The 23,750-nt window shown below is 49.0% G+C and overlaps 1 protein-coding gene across 1 annotated transcript in view; it reads right to left on the bottom strand.

Moving 5' to 3' along the window:
* Window positions 1-2,662: 2,662 nt before the first annotated feature.
* Window positions 2,663-23,750, bottom strand: part of GNAI2 (G protein subunit alpha i2) — a 91,926-nt gene continuing 70,838 nt past the window's right edge. Inside the window, exons 5-9 of the mRNA XM_082266153.1 lie at window positions 17,541-17,669; window positions 11,371-11,500; window positions 7,432-7,585; window positions 4,238-4,434; window positions 2,663-2,932 (exon numbers count right to left, since the gene is read on the bottom strand). Of these exons, the coding sequence (XP_082122279.1) occupies window positions 4,244-4,434; window positions 7,432-7,585; window positions 11,371-11,500; window positions 17,541-17,669 (604 nt within the window). The 3' untranslated portion in view covers window positions 2,663-2,932; window positions 4,238-4,243. The remainder of the gene's footprint in view (window positions 2,933-4,237; window positions 4,435-7,431; window positions 7,586-11,370; window positions 11,501-17,540; window positions 17,670-23,750) is intronic.

Consider the following 23,750-nt stretch of genomic DNA (forward strand, 5'->3'; position numbering starts at 1 on the left):
TCAAAAGGAAGGAATCAGACACACAGAATGAACATTTCTACATTTTATTATTTAAAACTTTGTGAACAATTTCAGAGAAAAGAGAAAAATAAAAACTAATAAACTTGAGTAAGTAGGCGGCAGGGGGGAGGGGTGACGTACACAAGGAAATCCCCAAATTCAGGGCGTGGAATGAATTCATTGGCTGGATCTGTAAACTAAGCGTTAACCGTCAGAGTAAATCCCGTCCATCACGGGGGGGGGGGGGCTCTGATGTGTGCACACCAGACATACATCCTTATCAGGCTGTCTGCTGTTTACATACAACAGGGGAGGGAATTGTGTAGACACAGAATGTTTAGCCTGTCCAATCACTGGGAAGACCAACTGACATCACTAGTTCCCAGGAAATCAATTGGCTACAGGCTCCTGAGTGTTGGTTTGGAATAAAACATGGCGGACTTCACTTTGGGCTATAATCAGGCACGTTCTACTCTGGCCTAGCAAAGTTCAGACATGAGTGGAAACCCCTTAAGATCCCCCCCCAGTGTGGCCTACGCTCCCCTCCTGTAAGTGGTCACTTTCACGTACATCTACTTTATGGTTTTGGTCCATTTCTTTCTTCCCAACCTGCACTACAAACTATGAAAACCATTCTTGGATTCGGCCCAGCTTCCTCTTAGTTGACGCCCACATTGCTTCACTATATACATATCAACCTAAACTCTTTTCCATGCCTCGGATATTGAAAATAATTAAGTCACGATGGCTAGCCTTATCCTGGAGGGGACAGGAAGGAGCTAAAAGATTCTGGGATCAGGACACAGAGACGCCAAAGTTGGGGGCACAGGACAGGCAGAGAAGTCAGGATATGTCGAGTGATAGAGAAAGTTAGAATAGGAAGAGGATGGAGGTTCTGCAGCTGAGGAACCTAAAAGGGAACCGGTCACAAAACCTTATTCCCAACCCATGGGACACATGCTAGTGTGAAGCCCCCAATCCAGAATCTGTACATAACCTATGGGACACATGTTAGTGTGAAGTCCCCAATCCAGAACCTGTACATGACCCATAATTCAGGGGAAACAAAGGCTGACGTGTGACAAAAGATGGAGGAAGCCAAGATGGCAGAGATCTGCAGGACCTACAGATGCGAATAAATTACATTTACAGGATCAGATCATAGCAGAAGGAATGTCTAGCAGAAGGAGAAACCCAGGAGCAAAAACCACGCTGGATCAGGAGATGACCGGAACATACGTTTGCACATTCTAGACATGGTGGCAAGATAGGGATGCAGGATCTGGAAATAAAGGGAAGAGAAGGTTGCAAGATATGGAGATCAGAGGAAGATAAGGTTGCAAGATCCGGAGATGGTAGGAAGATAAGGTCGCAGGATCTGGGGATGGGAGGAACATAAGGTCGCAGGATCTGGAGATGGGAGGAAGATAGTCACAGGATCTGGAGACGGGAGGAATATAAGGTCGCAGGATCTGGAGACGGGAGGAAGATAAGGTCGCAGGATCTGGAGACGGGAGGAAGATCAGGACGCAGGATCTGGAGACGGGCGGAAGATAAGGTCACAGGATCTGGGGATGGGAGGAAGATAAGGACGCAGGATCTGGAGACGGGAGGAAGATGAGGTCGCAGGATCTGGAGATGGGAGGAAGATGAGGTCGCAGGATCTGGAGATGGGAGGAAGATGAGGTCGCAGGATCTGGAGATGGGAGGAAGATGAGGTCGCAGGATCTGGAGATGGGAGGAAGATAAGGTCACAGGATCTGGGGATGGGAGGAAGAGAAGGTCGCAGGATCTGGGGACGGGGGGGGGGGGGGGGGGGGGAGATAAGGTCACAGGATCTGGAGATGGGAGAAATTTGAATGTTGCAAATATAGGAAGGAAGTTGGACGGGGGAGAGTTCTCGTCTATTGGGAGTTTTCAGACAGGAAAGTTGATAAAAGTGAGAGAGACTCTTAATATTATCCTGTTATGTGCTGAGCTAAAGTTACAATATTTATTAAGATAAAAATAAAATATAAAAAAAACAAAAACAAAAAAAAAAACAACACACAGAGAACCGCTGAAGGCACAAAAGCTACTGTTTTCTATCACCTGGGGGGTCCTCCGCCCCAAACAGCAGAGCAGAACCTCTGCCCGGGCCTACCGTCTACTCTTCATTCTCTTATTTAAAATTATTACATCTTTTCTTGTTACAGGAATGTGAGATGGTGTGGAGGGTGTTAAACCTTCATCGATGAAGTGCAACAAATAAAATGGCTGTCAGCGCGGAGGGAGGGGGGGGGGGGTTGGGGAAGGCAGACGTTGTGCTATAGGCCCCACCTGGCAGGGAAGAGGTTAATGTACACAGGAAACGTCTTGTAGGACAGATTCATTGCTGTGAGCCGGGAGTCTGCAGGCCCAGGCAGGAAGTACAGCCCAGCAAAGAATGGGTTAAATCTGCCCTCAACTTCCTGGGCTTGCAGATTCCGGCCTGCTTTGTGCTTTTTTTTCCTTGTAATCAAGGAGTTAACTGCCTTTTTAACCCTTGCATGCACAGACCGGATCTGGATCAACAGCGATAAAAGACGAATATGAAAAAGTCTGACTCATGGCGGAGAAGAGAGGCTGTGTATCAGACACCCGACCTCTGCCGTCCTCCGCCCTGCCTCCGCCAGGAGTGCTGTATGGCCGTCTTATTAGGCAAAGAAGGCGCCCCCCCGTGGGTTCTTCCAGAGGCAGGGGGGGGCAGAATTTCCAGGGGTGAGAGCCAGGGGGAGTGGGTAATATACCGGCGCAGCCCAGCAATACGCAGAGGACCGCTTCATGGCGGCAGTCTTTATCCAGCAAAGAAAAGGTTAATTACAAAATGAGACACTCGGGATAAAAACCGGAAAATCCACAGAGGGGGCAAAAGGGTCTCTGCTTCCCGATCTGGTCAACATGGCCGACAGCCCTGCGGAGGAGAGAGAGAGAAAAAAAATGAATGTCAGACCCACAGAAAATAATCATTAACCCCCTTCAGAGCCAGAGATGTCTAAGGCCGGCCATACATTATACAATTTTCCTTCAGATTTACCAAAACTATATAATAGGAGGTCAAACCTAAACCCTTTCAATGTGTATGCAATCAGGCATTCCCTTGCACTATCAGGGGTTTTCAAACTACGGCCCTCCAGCTGTTCAGGAACTACAATTCCCATCATGCCTAGTCATGTCTGTGAATGTCAGAGTTTTACAATGCCTCATGGGATATGTAGTTCTGGAGGGCCGTAGTTTGAGGATCCCTGCATTACATAGTTGATAAAATTAAAAAATTATAAAATTGAATTTAAAACAGATTAGTTGTTGTGAAGAGCAGGAGTGGCTTTTTTTTTGGAGGGGGGGGAGGGGATGTTTGATTAGTTGTTGTGAAGAGCAGGAGAGGCTTTTGGGGGGTCTAACAAACTAAAAAAAGAAAGAGGACTTGTCACCGGCCCAATGTTATCACATAGTGGGCTTGCAATGGCAATAAAGTTTTATTCAAAAAAAAGATAATAAAATTTAATTTAAAACTTCATCTTTTTTTTAATGAAAAAATTGGGGATTTAAGTAGAACTAAAAAGGTAAAACTTTTTTTTTGTTCTGTATAGAGTGGAGAGGGATTAGAACCCGTCAGTTTTTATTGCTGTCGGTCAGATTCCCCCTATTTGTCCTGTTTACCGTTATCATTAAAAGTAAAAGAAAATCCCAAGTTTGGGTTGTCCCCAGAAAATGGAGGAAAATCTTCCAATGGGGACACTAGATCTGGTGGTCCCCAATGAATTCCCTTAATTTGCAGGGATTTCCTCTCACTTCCTGTTTGGTTATTGGGACAGGAAGTGAAGGGAAATCTCGGCAATTGGACACAAATGGTGAAAACAACTCTAACAGGGGATATAACCCTCCCTCACTATCACTTGCTTCTTCCTCTTAGATTGTAAGCTCCAACGACCAGGACCCTCTGATTCCTCCTGTATTGAATTGTATTGTAACTGCACTGTCTGCCCTCACATTGTAAAGCGCTGCGCAAAATGTTGGCGCTATATAAATCCTGTATTATATAATATCCAAAATGAAAAAAAAGTTTTGCCTATAGTTCTACTTTAAATTGTATTTGTGTCCAATAAAATACATTTAAGTGTATTCCCCAACAACCACCCCTCCCCCCCACCCCAAACCTGTCCGACTACCACCGACAACCTGCAGCCGGGCCCAGCTGACCACACAGGTGGCTCCTCACCTCGGGTTAGAACAGGCCGCAGTCCTTCAGGTTATTTTTGATGATGACGTCTGTGACGGCGTCGAACACAAACTGGACGTTCTTTGTGTCAGTAGCGCAGGTGAAATGTGTGTAGATCTCCTTGGTGTCCCGCCTCTTGTTCAGATCCTCAAATTTACTCTGGATGTAACTGGCGGCCTCATCGTACTGGTTGGCGCCTGTCCAGAGGAGACAGAGATGGAGAGAATGTGAGAGCCATGGAGAGCAGAGATAGGGGAGCAGAGAAGACGAGGGGGAGCAGAGAAGACGAGGGGGAGCAGAGAAGACGAGGGGGAGCAGTGATAGGGGAGCAGAGAAGACGAGGGGGAGCAGAGATACGAGGGGGAGCAGAGATACGAGGGGGAGCAGAGATACGAGGGGGAGCAGAGATACGAGGGGGAGCAGAGATCGACCGAATAACTTAAAGCAGAGTTCCACTCAATTTACAAAAAGTGTAGCTGCTGACTTTTAATAAACACGCACTCACCTGTCTCACGATCCAGCGATGCGGCCGCCGGAAGCCTCGCTCCTCTCGGCGGCGCCGACATGTCTAGTGTGGGCACCCGGCTGTGACGGCTTGCGAGTCGCGCTACGTGTTGTGAATGGACGGGCAATCTTCTGGGGCCTGTGAAGTGTCCCAGAAGATTGCAGGGAGGGAGCGGGAGAGGAGAACTTCTACCCGAGCCGCCTAGGCAGCCCGAGCGGAAGTGGGAGCGGGGTACCTGTCAAATCTAGGTACCCCCCCCCCCAAAAGAAAAAGGACATGCCAAATGTGGCATGTCAGGGGGTCAGGAGTATTTAAAGTGGAAGTTCACTTTTTCAGAAGATTTTACCCCTTAATGACCGGGGCATTTCTTGCGATTGCAATTGTCAGTTAAAGTAACGCAGTGCCAAATCACAAAAAATGGCCTGGTCATTAAGGGGGCAAATCCTTCTGGAGTTGAAGTGGTTAAGGGGGGAAATCTTCCAGGGGCTGAAGTGGTTAAAAGCTTAACTCAATCCGATGGCCGCGGCCTCGGGGGATAGGTTATATCTCGCACTGGCCATGTCCTCGGTCTCCTGGCCACATCTGCGCAGTAGAGCCCCATAGAAGGCTATGGGGGCCCGTCTCCCAGACAGAGATGGACGTAGACAGTCCTATAGACTTCTACTGTGTGGGTGCCACCCGGAGACAAAGGACTTCCAGTGCTGGATGTAAGTAATCCCTGGAGGCCACGGCTGTCATTCAAGGTAAGCGAGCAACTCCAGAGGGTGGGCGGAAACTCCAGAGGGTGGGCGGAAACTCCAGAGGGTGGGCGGAAACTCCAGAGGGTAGGCGGGACCTCTAGAGAGTGGGTTGGATCTCCACAGGGTGGGTGGGATCTCCAGAGGGTGGGCGGGATCTGTCAGACCAGCTTGAAACGGGCAAACAGGACAAGCGGACTCCTTCTCATCCATTAAAGTGAAAGTAAACCCTCCTATCGTTTTCAGTCAAGGAAGCGGCTATCTTGGCCTCTGTTTAATCTTCAACTGTCATTATGCTGCACATGTGGTCAGGAATGACACCAGCCATTGGATGGTTTGACAGTTTGGTTGACAGAACAAGCAAATGTAACCGTTAAATTCCTGGCACGTGCCGGGAATGTGACTGTTTTTTGAAACTGTTAAATCAATGGGTTCACTTCCACTTTAAGTCACTTTTTTAAAAGCACAAAATAATCCATGATCCCATGAAGGGGGCTACAAATAATTACGGATGCGATTGTTGACAGCTGACGTCCTCTCATACATCTCATGAAGGAGATTTCTGGGAGCCTCAGCTGGGCCTCCAGGATATCAATCACAGACCATCATACAATGTGCGGATTGTGTGATGATCTGTTTATGAATCGTGTGCCAGTGTTGGTATCGGGAAGGCACAGTTGGCACACGTTGAATGGGCTGCATTGTCTTGTCTGATCTGATATTTATCTCTGATAAGGCAGAACTCTCCATAACCACTTCCAACCATCAGATCCCAGACCAGATCCAGCCTGCGAGGACCCAAACCGCGAGAACAGACATTTTCATGTACCTGCTTGAACCAAACCTGCCAGCTCAGGTTCAGCTGCCTGAGAAAGGTTCAGACAGACTGACAGCTCCAAACCCAACAACGGCCGCGGGTGGGGGCTTGGGGCGACTCGGCAACAACGGCCGCGGGTGGGGGCTTGGGGCGACTCGGCAACAACGGCCGCGGGTGGGGGCTTGGGGCGACTCGGCAACAACGGCCGCGGGTGGGGGCTTGGGGCGACTCGGCAACAACGGCCGCGGGTGGGGGCTTGGGGGCGACTCGGCAACAACGGCCGCGGGTGGGGGCTTGGGGGCGACTCGGCAACAACGGCCGCGGGTGGGGGCTTGGGGGCGACTCGGCAACAACGGCCCCGGTGGGGGCTTGGGGGCGACTCGGCAACAACGGCCGCGGTGGGGGCTTGGGGGCGACTCGGCAACAACGGCCGCGGGTGGGGGCTTGGGGGCGACTCGGCAACAACGGCCGCGGGTGGGGGCTTGGGGGCGACTCGGCAACAACGGCCGCGGGTGGGGGCGACTCGGCAACAACGGCCGCGGTGGGGGCGACTCGGCAACAACGGCCCCGGTGGGGGCTTGGGGGCGACTCGGCAACAACGGCCGCGGTGGGGGCTTGGGGGCGACTCGGCAACAACGGCCGCGGGTGGGGGCTTGGGGGCGACTCGGCAACAACGGCCGCGGGTGGGGGCTTGGGGGCGACTCGGCAACAACGGCCCCGGTGGGGGCTTGGGGGCGACTCGGCAACAACGGCCCCGGTGGGGGCGACTCGGCAACAACGGCCGCGGTGGGGGCTTGGGGGCGACTCGGCAACAACGGCCGCGGTGGGGGCTTGGGGGCGACTCGGCAACAACGGCCGCGGTGGGGGGGGGGGGGGGGGGTGAACTCTGCAATAATGGCCATGATTTTGAAATAGGAAATCCAACAAGACGATAAAGGTGTGATGGTCAGGAGTCCACAGACTTTTGGCCATATAATGTATCTATGTTACTGTTTAATCACAAATAAACACCTGGAAGGTGCAAGCTCATTTTTCTTCTCAGTTTTTGTCTGACGCGGTTCTAGGTAACACAAGGCTGTCCCGGGTAGGATTGTGTGTTAATGGATTGGTATGGGACAAGCGGCGGGCATCTTACCGGTGTACTCGGGGAAGCAGATGGTAAGGGGGCTCTGTGTGATCTTCTCCTCGAACAGATCCTTCTTGTTGAGGAAGAGGATGATGGAGGTCTCCGTGAACCATTTGTTGTTACAGATGCTGTCAAACAGTTTCATACTTTCGTGCATCCGATTCTGTACAAAGAGATCAACGCTCAGATATAAAATACAGCAACACACAAAGGCTTTTGTTTTAGATAGAATGAAAAAGGATTAGTGCCCCCCCCCCCCACCTTCCCCTCAGGCAGACAGGAGAATAACCAACTGCCTGGTGGTTAAGAACCACTGATGTAGACATAGACATAATAGAGCTTGAGCTACATGCCCACCCATTGGCATTGCTAATGCCCCAAAGCATCATGGGGCTTGTAGTTCAATGGGGTGGTCAATGTCCCCCTCCTTCCAGCATGGTGATTGTATGCTTCTTCCGTCACTATACCGCTTCCCTCAGTCTTGAACATAGATATCAGATATTCTAGCCGCCCCCATACAAAACTAGCCAAGTATAGCTTGTATAAGATCTGGAACATTGATTAAATAGACTCGCACCGAAAATATATTCCACCAGGTCAGATGAGCCTGATTACATTATCATACGCAGATAAAATTCTATACAGAAACATAATTAACCTGAGCTATTTACCTAGCGATCTGGACAGAAACAATATTAAAAAAAAGGGGGGGGGGGGGAGGAAGTTTGGAACTTTAAATGAGTAAATGACGGGGTAGGGTCATATTCCTCCATCCCTATGCATAAATTAAACAAAAGGAAGTTGGGACTTTAAATGAAACATATGGCAGCAATCAGGGGAATTAAATATAAATGTATCAATGGGCTAGCATGGGTATTGCATATGTGTATATTAAATCCATAACAACATAAATATATATCACATTTTAATAGATAAATGTACATGTTAACATTACAACATAATGACAATGGTAATCAAAAAACGGCTATGTTTTACTTGTCATTCATTTTTGGATTTTTTCCTCTTTTTTTCTTTAGCCTAAGACCTATGGTCTTAACTTTTTACACATTTTTCATCTATACAATTTTTACATAATTTTCAATTTTTCCATCATATCACTCACAGTCACCCTACAGTGACTACCTTTTTGGGCATCATCTCTATTTTAATCATACAAGATACTTGTTTATACCTCACACACTTATAAGTTATTATACAGCAGCACACTTGAGATATTTAATCATTTCTTTCTTTACTGATTTACTAGGATGTATCCCACAAATTTCCAGTTATTGTCCAATGGTGGTCCTGCTGACCTTCCGCCACGATCCTCTTGCCACAGCTCCCGGGAAGGGGATGCCATTCCTTATGCACCTCCGAACTACCTCATGTGATTTTTGCAATCTTAGCTACTTTACTAGTGCCAACAGGTATATCCCCATCCCCCCCTCCCCCCCCCCTTTTCTCCCTCCTTTCCCTTCTCCTCACCCCGTTTCCTTTTCCCCATGGCCTTTTGTTATACCACATTAACCACTTGCCGACTGCCTAACGCCGATCTACGTCGGCAGTCAGCCCCTCACAGGCAAAGTGACGTAGGGCTACGTCACTAGCTTGTGAGGGTCTAGGGAGTAAGCAAGCGCGCGCCCCCGGAGGCGCGCTCCCGCGTGGTCACGGACCCCCCCGCGCGTGTGACCAGCGGACCCGATGTCCGCCGGTCACTCGGCGATCGGCGGGGGAGAGGGAGAATGTCAGGCAGCTTGTGTAAACAAGCCACCTGTCATTCTCCTCGGTGTAAAAACACTGATCACATGGATCTAGTATGTAGATCCCGTTGATCAGTGTCCTTACAGCTCAAGCCACAGCCAATCACAGTAGAAAGCACGCCCCTTCACTACCAGTGTATTTTTACAGTAACAGTGCATATGTATAGCACTGATTACTGTAGAAACGTCACTGGTAACCCAAAAGTGTCACAAATGTCAGTCAAGGGTCCGATCTGTCCGCCCCAATGTCGCAGTACCGCAAAAAAAAAAAAAAAAAAAAAAAAAAAAAAAAAATCGCAGATCGCCGCCATTACGCGTTAAAAAAAAAACAACAAAAATGACAAAAATCTTTCCCTTTGTTAGTAAACGCGATAACTTTTGCGCAAACCAATCAAAATACGCTTTTTGCGATTTTTTTTACAAAACATAGGTAGCATAAAACAAATTGGCCGAAAATGTTAAAAAATTCTGATTTTTACATTTTTTTTGGGGGGAATTTCATATAAAAAAAATGTGAAAAATATTGCTATTTTTGCAAAATTGACGCTCTTTTTTTGTTTATAGCGCATGATCAAAAAAAAAAAAAAAAAAAATCGCACAGGTGATCAAATACCACCAAAAGAAAGCTCTGTTTGTGGGAAAAAAAGGACGCCAAATTTGTTTAGGTACAGCGTCGCAAGACCGCGCAATTGTCCGTTAAAGTCACGCAGTGCCGAATCGCAAAATACCCCCTGGTCAGGAAGGGGGTAAAATCTTCCGGGGCTTAAGTGGGTAACAACCATGCATTTCATTATAGACACGCATATATTTACATACTTCGCATCTGCTCCTGATGATTGGTTACAACCATGAAACGCGTAGAGCTGTTTAGGATGCCACGTCATGACTATCATGTGTCTACTATATTTTTATCTATTGTAATGTATTTTAACCCCAATTTATTAGTTTATCTATATTATCTTTGCTGGTGTTTATCCGTAATATCCAATTGGACACCATTGACATCATTATGTGCAATCGTATCATGCTTGCTGCAATGGGCTGACTTATATGCATTTTTTAATGTCATCTACCAGAAATGATGCATCTATGTCATTTTGGTTTGATGTGAGATGTATGTACATATTTATTGATCCAATATGATGTTATGTTTTTTATATTTATCTATGTTATCAACCAGTAATGATTACCATTGTCATTATGTTGGAATGTTAACATGTACATTTATCTATTAAAATGTGATATATATTTATGTTGTTATGGATTTTATATACACATATGCAATACCTATGCTAGCCCATTGATACATTTATATTTAATTCCCCTGATTGCTGCCATATGTTTCATTTAAAGTCCCAACTTTATTTTCTTTCATTTGGACAGAAACAATAGGTGAGTTAATTAACAATGGGACAGACAGGCTTAGCAGAAAACACACCACCTCAATACACAGACAATAGCAGGAGACCACCAGTAACAGACTGTCCGTCTCTTACATTGAAGAACATGGAACAGAGGCCGATGTGACCAGCTCTGCTCTTTCAATGAACATGTTCAGAATGAAACAGACCAGGAATAGTCTCCAAATATTTCTTGAGATTTATGGTTGATAAATATTACTGTCCCATTTGAAGTAATCCAAACCATATTATCATTGTCCATTAAGTAGCTGTCCATTTCCTTGGTCACCCTCTGCCCCTAATAGACATAGGGTGAATTTTCATTCACTATTGTCACATAATGGGTGGGCTCGGGACGCACTGCTCTGCGCCCCGGGTCCACCCTTTGCATCGCCCTATTAGAGCCTCTGGCTCCAATCAGGTGATGAGAAAAAAAAAAAAAAAAAAAACAATTGAGCTCCATGCGTCCGGCGCCCCTGCATGCAGATTAGGGGGCAGGACGCATGGACGGGGGGCGGCGCCCTGAACGCACTGGCCGCCACTGCCCGTCACAGTCATGTCGTCACATTAAAAAGATCTTTATCGCAAAGTAACTCCTTTTTTTCTTGAGGTTGGGTAAATGAAAGCATAGGAGAACATTTATGTCCCGAGTTCAGCTTTAACCATTTACCATCCTTAATAAAAGACAGAGGAAATGACCTCCTGGGGGGGGGTCAGTATAAGTTTTATTTGTTCACAATAACATTTACTGACATTATAAGGGGCCCCATCCCTCATCTACTCACCATCTCCTCATCTTCTGCCAGGACGAGGTCGTAGGCGCTGAGAGCCACACAGAAAATGATGGCCGTCACTCCCTCGAAGCAATGAATCCACTTCTTACGCTCGGACCTCTGTCCACCGACATCAAACATCCTGCAAAAAATCAGGGGGGGGGGGGGGGTGTTACTTTATGTTTGAGGACATCCACTGCATATGATGACCAAATGTGATAAAAGAGAACCCGTCACAGCCAGGTCACATATAGAGACTGAATGAAAATCAGGTGTAAAGGGGGGGGGGGGGGTGAAAGGGTTAAAAATGATACCAACAGTAGTGGAAATCCCTCACCATGAATTACCTGCTGGGGGACCCATTCATTCCCCATTCATAAATTTCACCATTTACTCTCCTCATACGTCTACATTCGTGACCAATTACAGTGGTCACAGGGTACAGAGCCTATCAGATCGGCTCTGTACACTGTGTCTGCGTCCAACGATGGCCATTAATGGGCGCAATGCCCGCCTAAGGGTGCTTTCTTCAATGCCATTTACAAACATATGACGTGAAGTGGTTAAATTATTGGGTGTTAATAATGTGTGGTAACAATACATGAATGTCCAGCATTGGGAGGTCCTTCTCTTTGAAATGAACGATCCCGGCTCTCTGTTCCCACATTGTCCCGGATTTTATAACACAATCTATGTCCTCCTCCCCATCTCTAAACCAGTCCAAGGTAGGATCACGCATTCCGAAGAGAAAGTTCGATTAATGCTGGACATTCATGCATTGCAACTCCCCCATTATTAGGTACACACCCCCTTTTATTACTACCACACCCCCCCCCCCCCACAATTTTAGTAATACACCTCCCATTATTAAAAAAAAAACCCATTATTATACATACCCCCCATTATTATTAACACCCGCCCATTAATAACCGACCACCCAATAATAGTAACAACTCCCCCAATATGAATAACACCCCCCCATTATTAAACACACACCCCCATCACTAATAACCCCCCCCCCCATAACAAAAAACGTTAATATTAATACCCTCCATATTAATAGCACCCTCAATATTAATAACACACCCACATTAATATGAACATGGCCCCCATAATATTAACACTGCCATTTCAAATAACACGCCCCCCACATTATTAGTAACACATCCCCCCCCCCCCCCCCAATATTAACACTGCCACAAAATTAACAACGCACCCCTATTAATGATACATCCAATATCAATAGCACTCCCATTACTAATAACACCCCCCAATATTATTAACACCCCCCCAAATATTAATGCCACTCCCCCCATTGCTAACAACACTCCTTAACACCTCCCCATTGCGTATAACCCCGCCTCCCCCACTATTTTTAAGACCTCCAATATGAATAGTACCCACAATATTAATAACACTCTCACCCCATTAATAGCACCTCCCAAATATTATTTATTTAACCCCCTCTTACATTGTAGGTGAGGTTGAATAAAGACAATAGTCCATCCAGTTCCCCCTGTGTAGGTGTGTGTGGACGTATTCATCTCTCATACCCCTGAATGTTCTAAACTTGGAGATGCATTTCCAAGAGTCTTTTAAAAGTAGACAAACTCCCCACCATTTGTGGTAGAGAGTTCCACAATCTTACTGCCCTTACTGTAAAGAACCCCCTGCGTAGCCTGAAGTTAAAACGCTTCTCCTCTAATCGCATTGTATGTCCTCGAGTCCCCATGCAATCCTTGCGACTGAATAGTTATTTTTCTATGCTGAGATCACCGTTGAGGTATTTATAAATTGCTATCATGTCCCCTCTCAGGCGTCTCCTCTCCAGGGAGAATAAATCAAGCGCTTGTAAGCGCTTTTATTATTCACTAATAACTATATTAATAACACCCTCAAAATTAATAACACCTCCAATATTGATAACACACCCATATTAATATTAACATGCCCCCCCATATTAATAACACCGCCATTTCTAATAACATGCCCCCCATTATTGATAACACCGCCATTTCTAATAACATGCCCCCAATACATCCAAATATTAATTGAATTTTCATTACTAATAACACCCCCCAATATTAATAACACTCTCCCCCATCAATAACCCCCCCCCATTGATAATAACACCTCCCCATTACTAATATCCCCCCCCCCCATTATTAAGACCTCCAATATTAATAACACCTCCCCCCTATCATTAAGACCTCCAATATTAATAACACCTCCCCCCTATCATTAAGACCTCCAATATTATTAACACTCTCCCCCTATCAATAACACCTCCCAAATATTATTTAACCCCCCTCTTACTAATAACCCCCCCCCATATTAAATATCACACCCTCAAAATTAATAACACCCCTATTAATAACCCTGTCAATATTAATAGCACACCTACAATGATAACACCCCCCATATTAATACCACCCCCCATTAATAACTTCCCTTCCCATAATATTAACACACCCTCAAAATTAATAACACACCCCTATTAATAATACCTCTATTAATAACACCCCCTTACTACCACACCCCAATATTAATAACACCTCCCCCCCACTACCAAGAACACCTCTCCTATTACTAATAACCCCCCCCTCCCCCCAATATTATTAGCACACCCCTATTACCAATATGATAAACAAGGTGCAGATGTATGGAAAGTAAAAGACAGAAAGAAATGAATACATATGTTAATTGTTAGAAATGGAAGAGTTCAGTATCTGCGATAAGATGAGCAAATACATTTCAGGAAATTTCTCCTTGTAATTCATCACTTCGAAAAATACAACTTTAGAAGGAATAGACCGGGTTGCGGATATAGAGCGGTTGTGGACTGTGGATATAGAACGGGATTACGGCTATAGAGCAGATAGAGAGTGGGTTGTGGATGGATAGCAAGTGGGTTACAGAGCGGGTCGCCGACAGAGAGCGGGTCGCCGACAGAGAGCGGGTCGCCGACAGAGAGCGGGTCGATAAAGATCGACATGATGAATGCAGGATGAAGCACTCGGCTGAAAATAATCCTCATCATTCGGGAACAATATGAGAATATTTGGGGTTATGAACTTTCCTCCAGTCAGGAAGGGGTTAAATCAGACATTGGGCAGCTCCCGTCATACATTTATACACAAAGTCTCAGTTTTTTGTTTTTTTATGCCGCCTTCTATAACCGTTTCTGATTGGCAGACGATTCTGCAGAATTAATGCCGCGCTCGGGTAACACAGAGATGATTTATTTGGAATGATACAATCACCGGGCCGATCATCCGATAAGAGCTAGAAAAGCAAACTGCGATCGTCTTCTCAGCTCCACCCAGAAACTTCATCAGATAAACAGGACGCAGGGCTACAATGAGCTCGCAGGAAGCCGCAGATGGTGCAGTTCTCAGTGTGGTCACTGGGTGGCACTGCACAGACACCGGATGGAAAATGAAGCGTGACTGTCTCCATTTTGTCGCCAATCTGTTTATTTTCTTATTTATTTCAGTCGGATCCCAGGCATGCCAATGCGTTCCCATAATGCAATGCGGCGTCTCTGAACAGGTCACCGAGGTGCTGGCATTGCATTGTGGGAGGTCGGAGGTGAGACTATACCCGGTCTTGGAATGGTTATCCAATCACTAGGCAAATCCAGGGTTTGGGGGACCCAGAAAAGGCCTTCATGTATGAGCTTAGTGCCAGGTCCCTGTAAAGTGAGGATTAATGGGGAAAATATTTACCGGGACACAGCTGACTTCCTGCCCAGGAATCCCACCTTACACTGTGCTTTCTTTCCACTACAATGTTTACCTATCTTTGCATACATATGTATTGTATTTAAAGGACAAGTTCACTTATGTAATAACCCCTCCCCCTACCTAGCTTCCCTTAGTCAAGGAAAAGTGTACCATACACCCCCACCCCTCCCAGGGATCCTTAACCAGGCCAAGCTGACCGTACACCCCCCCAACCAACTTCCCCTCCCTAGCACCCTTAACCAGGCCAGACTGACCATACACCCCTTTAACCAGGTAAACAGGCCAGGCTGACCATGCACCCACTTCCCCTTCCTAGCCCCTTTAACCAGACCAAGCTGACTGTACACCCCCCCTACCCCTTAACCAAGGAAAAGCTGACCATACACCCCCTTCCCTAGCTCCGTTAACCAGGCTAAGCTGACCGTACACACCCCTCTACCCCCCCTTAACCAAGGAAGCTGACCAAACATCCCTTCCCCCTCCCTAGCCCCCCCCCCCCCTAAACCAGGCCAGGCTGACCATACGCCCCCCTTAACTAAGCCAAGCTGACCGTATGCCCCCCTCTTAGCCCGTTTAACCAGGCCAAGCTGACCATACACCCCCCAACTTCCCCTCCTTAGCACCTTTAACCAGACCAAGCTGACCATACACCCCCCTACTTCCCCTCCCTATCATCCTTAACTAGGCCAGACTGACCATAGACCCCCCAACTTCCCCTCCCTAGCATCCTTAACCAGGCCAAGCTGACCATAGACCCCCCAACTTCCCTGCCCTAGCCCCCTTAACTAGGCCAGACTGACCATACAGCCCACCCCTCCCTAGCGCCCTTAACCAGGCCAGGCTGACCAAACACCCCTTAGCCCCTTAAACCAGGTAAACAGACCAGGCTGACCATGCACCCACTCCCCCTTCCTAGCCCCTTTAATCAGACCAAGCTGACTGTACACCCCCCCCTAGCCCCTCCTTAACCAAGGAAAAGCTGACCATACACCCCTTCCCCCTCCCTAGCCCCCTAAACTAGGCCAGGCTGACCATACACCCCCTTCCCTAGCTTCCTTAATGAGGCCAAACTGACGATATACCCCTCTTTCTCCCTTCCTCAGGCCCCCCCCCCCTTAACCAAGGAAAAGCTGACCAAACATCCCTTCCCCCTCCCTAGCCCCCCTAAACCAGGTCGGGCTGACCATACACCCCCTCCCTAGCTCCCTTAACTAAGTCAAGCTGACCGTACGCCCCCTTAGCCCGTTCAAGGATGCCAAGCTGACCGTACCCTAACCTCCGTTTAACAAGGCCAAGTGTTAATCAAACACACCCCTCCCTGCTTTCCCTCCTTAGCCCCTTTAATCAGGCCAAGCTGACTATACACCACCCCCCCCCCCCTTAAACAGGCAAAGCTCACCATACACCCCCCTTCCCCTCCCTATATCCCTTTAACCAGGACAGTAGGACAGTCTGACCATAATCCCCCCCCCCCGAGCCCCTTTAACCAGACCAAGCTGATGATACAACCCCCCCCCCCCTCCACACACACTTACCCTCTATAGCCCCCCCTCACTTCCCCTCTCTAGCCCACCTTAAGCATGCCCCCCTCCCCCCTACACCAGCGTGGTCTACATTGCAGCCAATAGAAATCTATTGCAGTGCTGCCCACGCACTAACGCCCCATATACCTCAATAGGACATAACCCGCACCACATGAGCAAGATCACATCATGTCAATGGGGGGGGATAGTGTGCAGCCATCAGAGGAGGAACATATAAGCCCAGATGGGGGGGGGGGGGTGAATTATCACCTTAGTCAAGGAGGGGTGGTGGGGGAGGGGTTATCACAAAAATGAAAGCTACATTCACACTTGCAAAATAGCGCACTGTCCCGCAATACACAAACGTGCAGCCCTTCTGCAGACATGCGGTGGTGCCATTCATTCTTATTGGCTCCCCCATACATCTTGTTAATGTGCACACGTTTGCCATGACACATGCTAACAAATTTCCACGAGTTTTGGTGCGGCGCAATTTTTAAAATAGGGTCAGGCGCTCCATTTGTGCGTTTTTTGTATGTAAACGCGATGGAAAGGAATTCACAGAACCTCCGCACTTTGTTGCGCCTGCATGGTGTGAAAGGAGCCTAAGGCCGGGTTCACACTTACAGGAGCCACCAACCGCGGGGGCGTCTCTGCGCATCACATGTAGGGCAGCCCATTCATTTCAATGGCCTGCCCTACGTATGCGAAACGCAGAAAAGAAGTCCCTAACTCTTCTCCAGAAATCCATAAACACGATCGTTTGTGACTTTATATCTTTACATTGGTGGACGCACTGCTGCCATAGTTCCGTTGGCGCCAACGTCACCAATTGCAATTTAAGTTCAAAATCCCCCTTCCAATGAGCGATCTTCCAATGAGCTTCCCGCATTCCCGGGAGCTCTGCACTCACTTGAAGTGAAGGTCTTTAAAAGTGAAATGCGTCTCCACGATCCCCGTGGTCTTCACTCGCGTCCTCAGGACGTCCTGCTGCGTCGGCACGTAATCCGACCGTGCGATTCGCTCCAGGTCATTGAGATAACTGTGGGAAGAGATACAGGTGTCATCTATACTGAGATCTGATACATCGTTATATCATGAGATTAGTAACAAGTCTAGATGAATAAATCCCTGACGTGTCACAATACATCGCTAAAAAGCCATCCTTGAGCTCCAGTGAGCGCCTTTGCCTGGGCTGAGATGATGTCATCAGTCTGCTGCAGGCAGGAGGAAGAACTTCCCCAGTCTCCCCTCCCCCAGTGATCAGACAGTAAATTGTGACTTTGTAGAGGGAGCCTGGAGATCAAACTAACATTGCAGAGGGGAGCCGGGAGATCAATGTTACAATGTTACAATGTTAGTCTGATCTCCGGGCTCCCCTCTACAAAGTTACAATGTTACAGTCTGATCTCCGGGGCTCTACCCTACAAAGTTACAATGTTGGTCTGATCTCTGGGCTCCCCCTACAAAGTTACAGACTTTGTAGGAGGAGCCCAGAGATCAGACTAACATTGCAGAGGGGAGACTGGCGATCAATGTTACAGTCTGATCTCCGGGGCTCCACCCTACAAAGTTACAATGTTAGTCTGATCTCTGGGCTCCACCCTACAATGTTACAATGTTACAGTCTGATCTCCAGTCTCCACCCTACAATGTTACAATGTTACAGTCTGATCTCTGGGCTCCCCCCTACAAAGTTACAATGTTATAGTCTGATCTCCAGTCTCCACCCTACAATGTTACAATGTTACAGTCTGATCTTGGGCTACCCTCTACAAAGTTACAGACTTTGTAGGGGGGAGCCCAGAGATCAGACTAACATTGTAACTTTGTAGGGGGGAGCCCAGAGATCAGACTAACATTGTAACTTTGTAGGGGGGAGCCCAGAGATCAGACTAACATTGTAACTTTGTAGGGGGGAGCCCAGAGATCAGACTAACATTGTAACTTTGTAGGGTGGAGCCCAGAGATCAGACTAACATTATAACTTTGTAGGGTGGAGCCCAGAGATCAGACTAACATTGTAACTTTGTAGGGTGGAGCCCAGAGATCAGACTAACATTATAACTTTGTAGGGTGGAGCCCAGAGATCAGACTAACATTGTAACTTTGTAGGGGGAGCCCAGAGATCAGACTAACATTGTAACTTTGTAGGGCGGAGCCTGGAGATCAGACTAACATTGTAACTTTGTAGGGCGGAGTCTGGAGATCAGACTAACATTGTAACTTTGTAGGGCGGAGCCTGGAGATCAGACTAACATTGTAACTTTGTAGGGCGGAGCCTGGAGATCAGACTAACATTGTAACTTTGTAGAGGGGAGATCAGACTGTAACATTGTACCTTTGTAGAGGGGAGATCAATCTGTAACATTGTAACTTTGCCAAGGCTGTGATGTCATCAGTCTGCTGCAGGCAGAAGGAAGCATTTCTCCCACCCAGTGATCGGACTGTACATTGTAACAAGGGGAGGGACTGATCTGTGTCAAACATTTGTGAACTGAGCCAGGTATCATCTCTGAGCCGGCATGTCAGACCAGGAGCTGGCTTGTGACCCTGGATGATGCCTGAACAAAGATGGCGCCATCCTTCGGGAGAGAAAAGCAGAAGGCAGCATTGTCGGGGGGGGGGGGGGGGAATCTCTGTGAGAGGTAATAAATACCTGGAAGTGTTACGGAACATGGAACTATATATTTAATGACAGCTCCTTTTTTTTTAAATATTCAGCCATTTACAAATGAACATGCATGGAGCGTACCGGTCTCCAGCCAGAAGACACGCAGTGTAATGATCCCCTTCTGTCACTAGGAGGCAGAATGCACTGTACAGAACCCCCAGGTACATTGGAAGGCGTGCGCTTTGCGTCTGCCAGTTTTCGCAGCCCAAGCCTCAACTTGTTGAGCGTCTCTCAGGAGACTGCGCTGCTTCCGAACAATAAAAACCCCCAAGTGGGTCCCTCACTTACCACCCTGCTAATTAATATTGATTTGGCCTCGTTAAGATCTCTAATGAACCACTTACACAGCTGCCGGCTGAACTCTACCGACTACCAGGGAAAAAATAGCTTTATTATGTACACAGCCCTTTACCACCAGAACCCCGCCGGGACCCCCCGCAAACGAGACTCCGAGGACTCCATCCATTCCACCGGGAGATCTGAGAGCGCAGCAGAGGATGGGATCCGAACAACCAGAACGTGCAACGCGACCGAACGGACGCCTGATTGTGTGCCGAACATTCAACTGACAGACAACATGGAAGACGCCAAGAGCAAAGATCGAATGTACTGAGCCAGTCACATCAGTCTCTGTACCAGAGGAGCTTACACTCTAATGTCCCCTCTCCCACAGTCACATCAGTCTCTGCACCAGAGGAGCTTACACTCCAATGTCCCCCCACAGTCACACAGTGATTACAAGAGTGTAAGCTCCTCTGGTACAGAGACTGATGTGACAGTGGGGGGGGGGGGGGGGGGGACATTAGAGTGTAAGCTCCTCTGGTACAGAGACTGATGTGACTGTGGGGGGACATTAGAGTGTAAGCTCCTCTGGTACAGAGACTGATGTGACTGTGGGGGGACATTAGAGTGTAAGCTCCTCTGGTACAGAGATGGATGTGACTGGCTCAGTGATCTCTGTACAGCTCTGCGGTATATGTCAGAGCTATATACATGTATAATAATAATAGTGTGTGACTGTGGGGAGACATTAGAGTGTAAGCTCCTCTGGTACAGAGACTGATGTGACTGTGGGGGGACATTAGAGTGTAAGCTCCTCTGGTACAGAGACTGATGTGACTGGCTCAGTGTTCTCTGTACAGCACTGCGGTATATGTCAGAGCTATATAAATGTATAATAATAATAGTGTGTGACTGTGGGGGGACATTATACATTTATATAGCTCTGACATATACCGCAGTGCTGTACAGAGATTACTGAGCCAATCACATCAGTCTCTGTACCAGAGGAGCTTACACTCTAATGTCCCCCACAGTCACAGAAAATATTGTTTATATATTATTTTATATATCTCTGACATATACCGTATTGCTGTACAGAGATCACTGTATTTGGATTGGTGGGAATGGATCTGAGGTCTCGGTGTTACAATGCATCTATGGGATCTCAGACACAGAATCAGAATCTGGTATCGGGGATCGAGGATCTGATCTCGGTGATCCATTACCGGCTGCACGAGGCTGAGCAGAGACTGCATGCAGCACCTTCAATGGGATCTCTGAACAGGAAGTTATCTGTGCGCAGGAAAAGGTTTCCCCCAATATCACACACACCTGTCCATGGGAAAGCTTTAGTATCAGATTTATATAGTGAGCTTCTCCTTCATAAATCAGGAGATTCCTCACCTGCGCACAGGTAAATCCCGGCCGGCATTGCATATAATAAAATTACAGAGGAAAGTTTCCAGGCGACGTACAAATCACGGCCACGTTTTTGCATGGAACACAGGAGGGATGGGGCAGGAAAGTACTCCATGGGGGGGGGGGGGGGGGATATTTTGCATATTTTATTTTTGTTTGGAAGATTAGTGTTGCTAGAAAACACGGGTGGATCCCCTTACATGGAGCTCGACCGCTCATGCAAACTTTACTTTGCATAATCCCATTAACCGCCATCTGCAGGGGGGAACACCGAGCCGCACCAGGCAAATAAAGGATGGAAACACCATGGAAGGGGGGGGGGGGGGACACGGGGATTTAAAGGGGACCTGTCAGCAATGACGGCTTTCCAAATGCTACAGAAAACCTTTTGTCTCCAATATGAAAATTCTAACACTTCCTAGTGATGCCAACAGATGACACTCCCCTCCTGCTTTCTATTGGCTGCGATTACTGGCTACTCATTGCCATGCTGGGCGATTAGGAAGGTGCAGGAGGCGGGCCAACTGATCAGTGGGTTGCAGACTTTTGTATTGTGATAAACGTGACAAAATCTCCGGTGACAACACTTAGCGAAAAAAGCCAAAAGGCTCCAATTCAATTCTTGCCGTCTCTCGTACTCCTTATATTCTTCTTCAGGTGAAGTAGTCATCAGGATAACAACGGGTTAAAGGAGCACAAGCCGGTAAATAGAAGATCTCACCAATTTGCATTTGGAAATACGTGACATGCAAATCGCTACTTCAACACCTGCGGTGGCACCTCGCTCTCTGCCACATCTACATACCGAGCCCCAACGCCACCTCTACATACCGAGCCCCAACGCCGCCTCTACATACCGAGCCCCAACGCCGCCTCTACATACCGAGCCCCAACGCCGCCTCTACATACCGAGCCCCAACGCCACCTCTACATACCGAGCCCCAACGCCACCACTACATACCGAGCCCCAACGCCGCCTCTACATACCGAGCCCCAACGCCGCCTCTACATACCGAGCCCCAACGCCGCCTCTACATACCGAGCCCCAACGCCGCCTCTACATACCGAGCCCCAACGCCGCCTCTACATACCGAGCCCCAACGCCGCCTCTACATACCGAGCCCCAACGCCGCCTCTACATACCGAGCCCCAACGCCGCCTCTACATACCGAGCCCCAACGCCGCCTCTACATACCGAGCCCCAACGCCGCCTCTACATACCGAGCCCCAACGCCGCCTCTACATACCGAGCCCCAACGCCGCCTCTACATACCGAGCCCCAACGCCGCCTCTACATACCGAGCCCCAACGCCGCCTCTACATACCGAGCCCCAACGCCGCCTCTACATACCGAGCCCCAACGCCGCCTCTACATACCGAGCCCCAACGCCGCCTCTACATACCGAGCCCCAACGCCGCCTCTACATACCGAGCCCCAACGCCGCCTCTCCATACCGAGCCCCAACGCCGCCTCTCCATACCGAGCCCCAACGCCGCCTCTCCATACCGAGCCCCAACGCCGCCTCTCCATACCGAGCCCCAACGCCGCCTTTACATACCGAGCCCCAACGCCGCCTCTACATACCGAGCCCCAACGCCGCCTCTACATACCGAGCCCCAACGCCGCCTCTACATACCGAGCCCCAACGCCGCCTCTACATACCGAGCCCCAACGCCGCCTCTACATACCGAGCCCCAACGCCGCCTCTACATACCGAGCCCCAACGCCGCCTCTACATACCGAGCCCCAACGCCGCCTCTACATACCGAGCCCCAACGCCGCCTCTACATACCGAGCCCCAACGCCGCCTCTACATACCGAGCCCCAACGCCGCCTCTACATACCGAGCCCCAACGCCGCCTCTACATACCGAGCCCCAACGCCGCCTCTACATACCGAGCCCCAACGCCGCCTCTACATACCGAGCCCCAACGCCGCCTCTACATACCGAGCCCCAACGCCGCCTCTACATACCGAGCCCCAACGCCGCCTCTACATACCGAGCCCCAACGCCGCCTCTACATACCGAGCCCCAACGCCGCCTCTACATACCGAGCCCCAACGCCGCCTCTACATACCGAGCCCCAACGCCGCCTCTACATACCGAGCCCCAACGCCGCCTCTACATACCGAGCCCCAACGCCGCCTCTACATACCGAGCCCCAACGCCGCCTCTACATACCGAGCCCCAACGCCGCCTCTACATACCGAGCCCCAACGCCGCCTCTACATACCGAGCCCCAACGCCGCCTCTACATACCGAGCCCCAACGCCGCCTCTACATACCGAGCCCCAACGCCGCCTCTACATACCGAGCCCCAACGCCACCTCTACATACCGAGCCCCAACGCCACCTCTACATACCGAGCCCCAACGCCACCTCTACACAACGAGCCCCAACGCCACCTCTACATACCGAGCCCCAACGCCGCCTCTACATACCGAGCCCCAACGCCGCCTCTACATACCGAGCCCCAACGCCGCCTCTACATACCGAGCCCCAACGCCGCCTCTACATACCGAGCCCCAACGCCGCCTCTACATACCGAGCCCCAACGCCGCCTCTACATACCGAGCCCCAACGCCGCCTCTACATACCGAGCCCCAACGCCGCCTCTACATACCGAGCCCCAACGCCGCCTCTACATACCGAGCCCCAACGCCGCCTCTACATACCGAGCCCCAACGCCGCCTCTACATACCGAGCCCCAACGCCGCCTCTACATACCGAGCCCCAACGCCGCCTC

The sequence above is a fragment of the Pelophylax lessonae genome (genome assembly GCF_965119305.1).
Source record: "Pelophylax lessonae genome assembly, chromosome: 8".
NCBI classification, from domain to species: domain Eukaryota; kingdom Metazoa; phylum Chordata; class Amphibia; order Anura; family Ranidae; genus Pelophylax; species Pelophylax lessonae.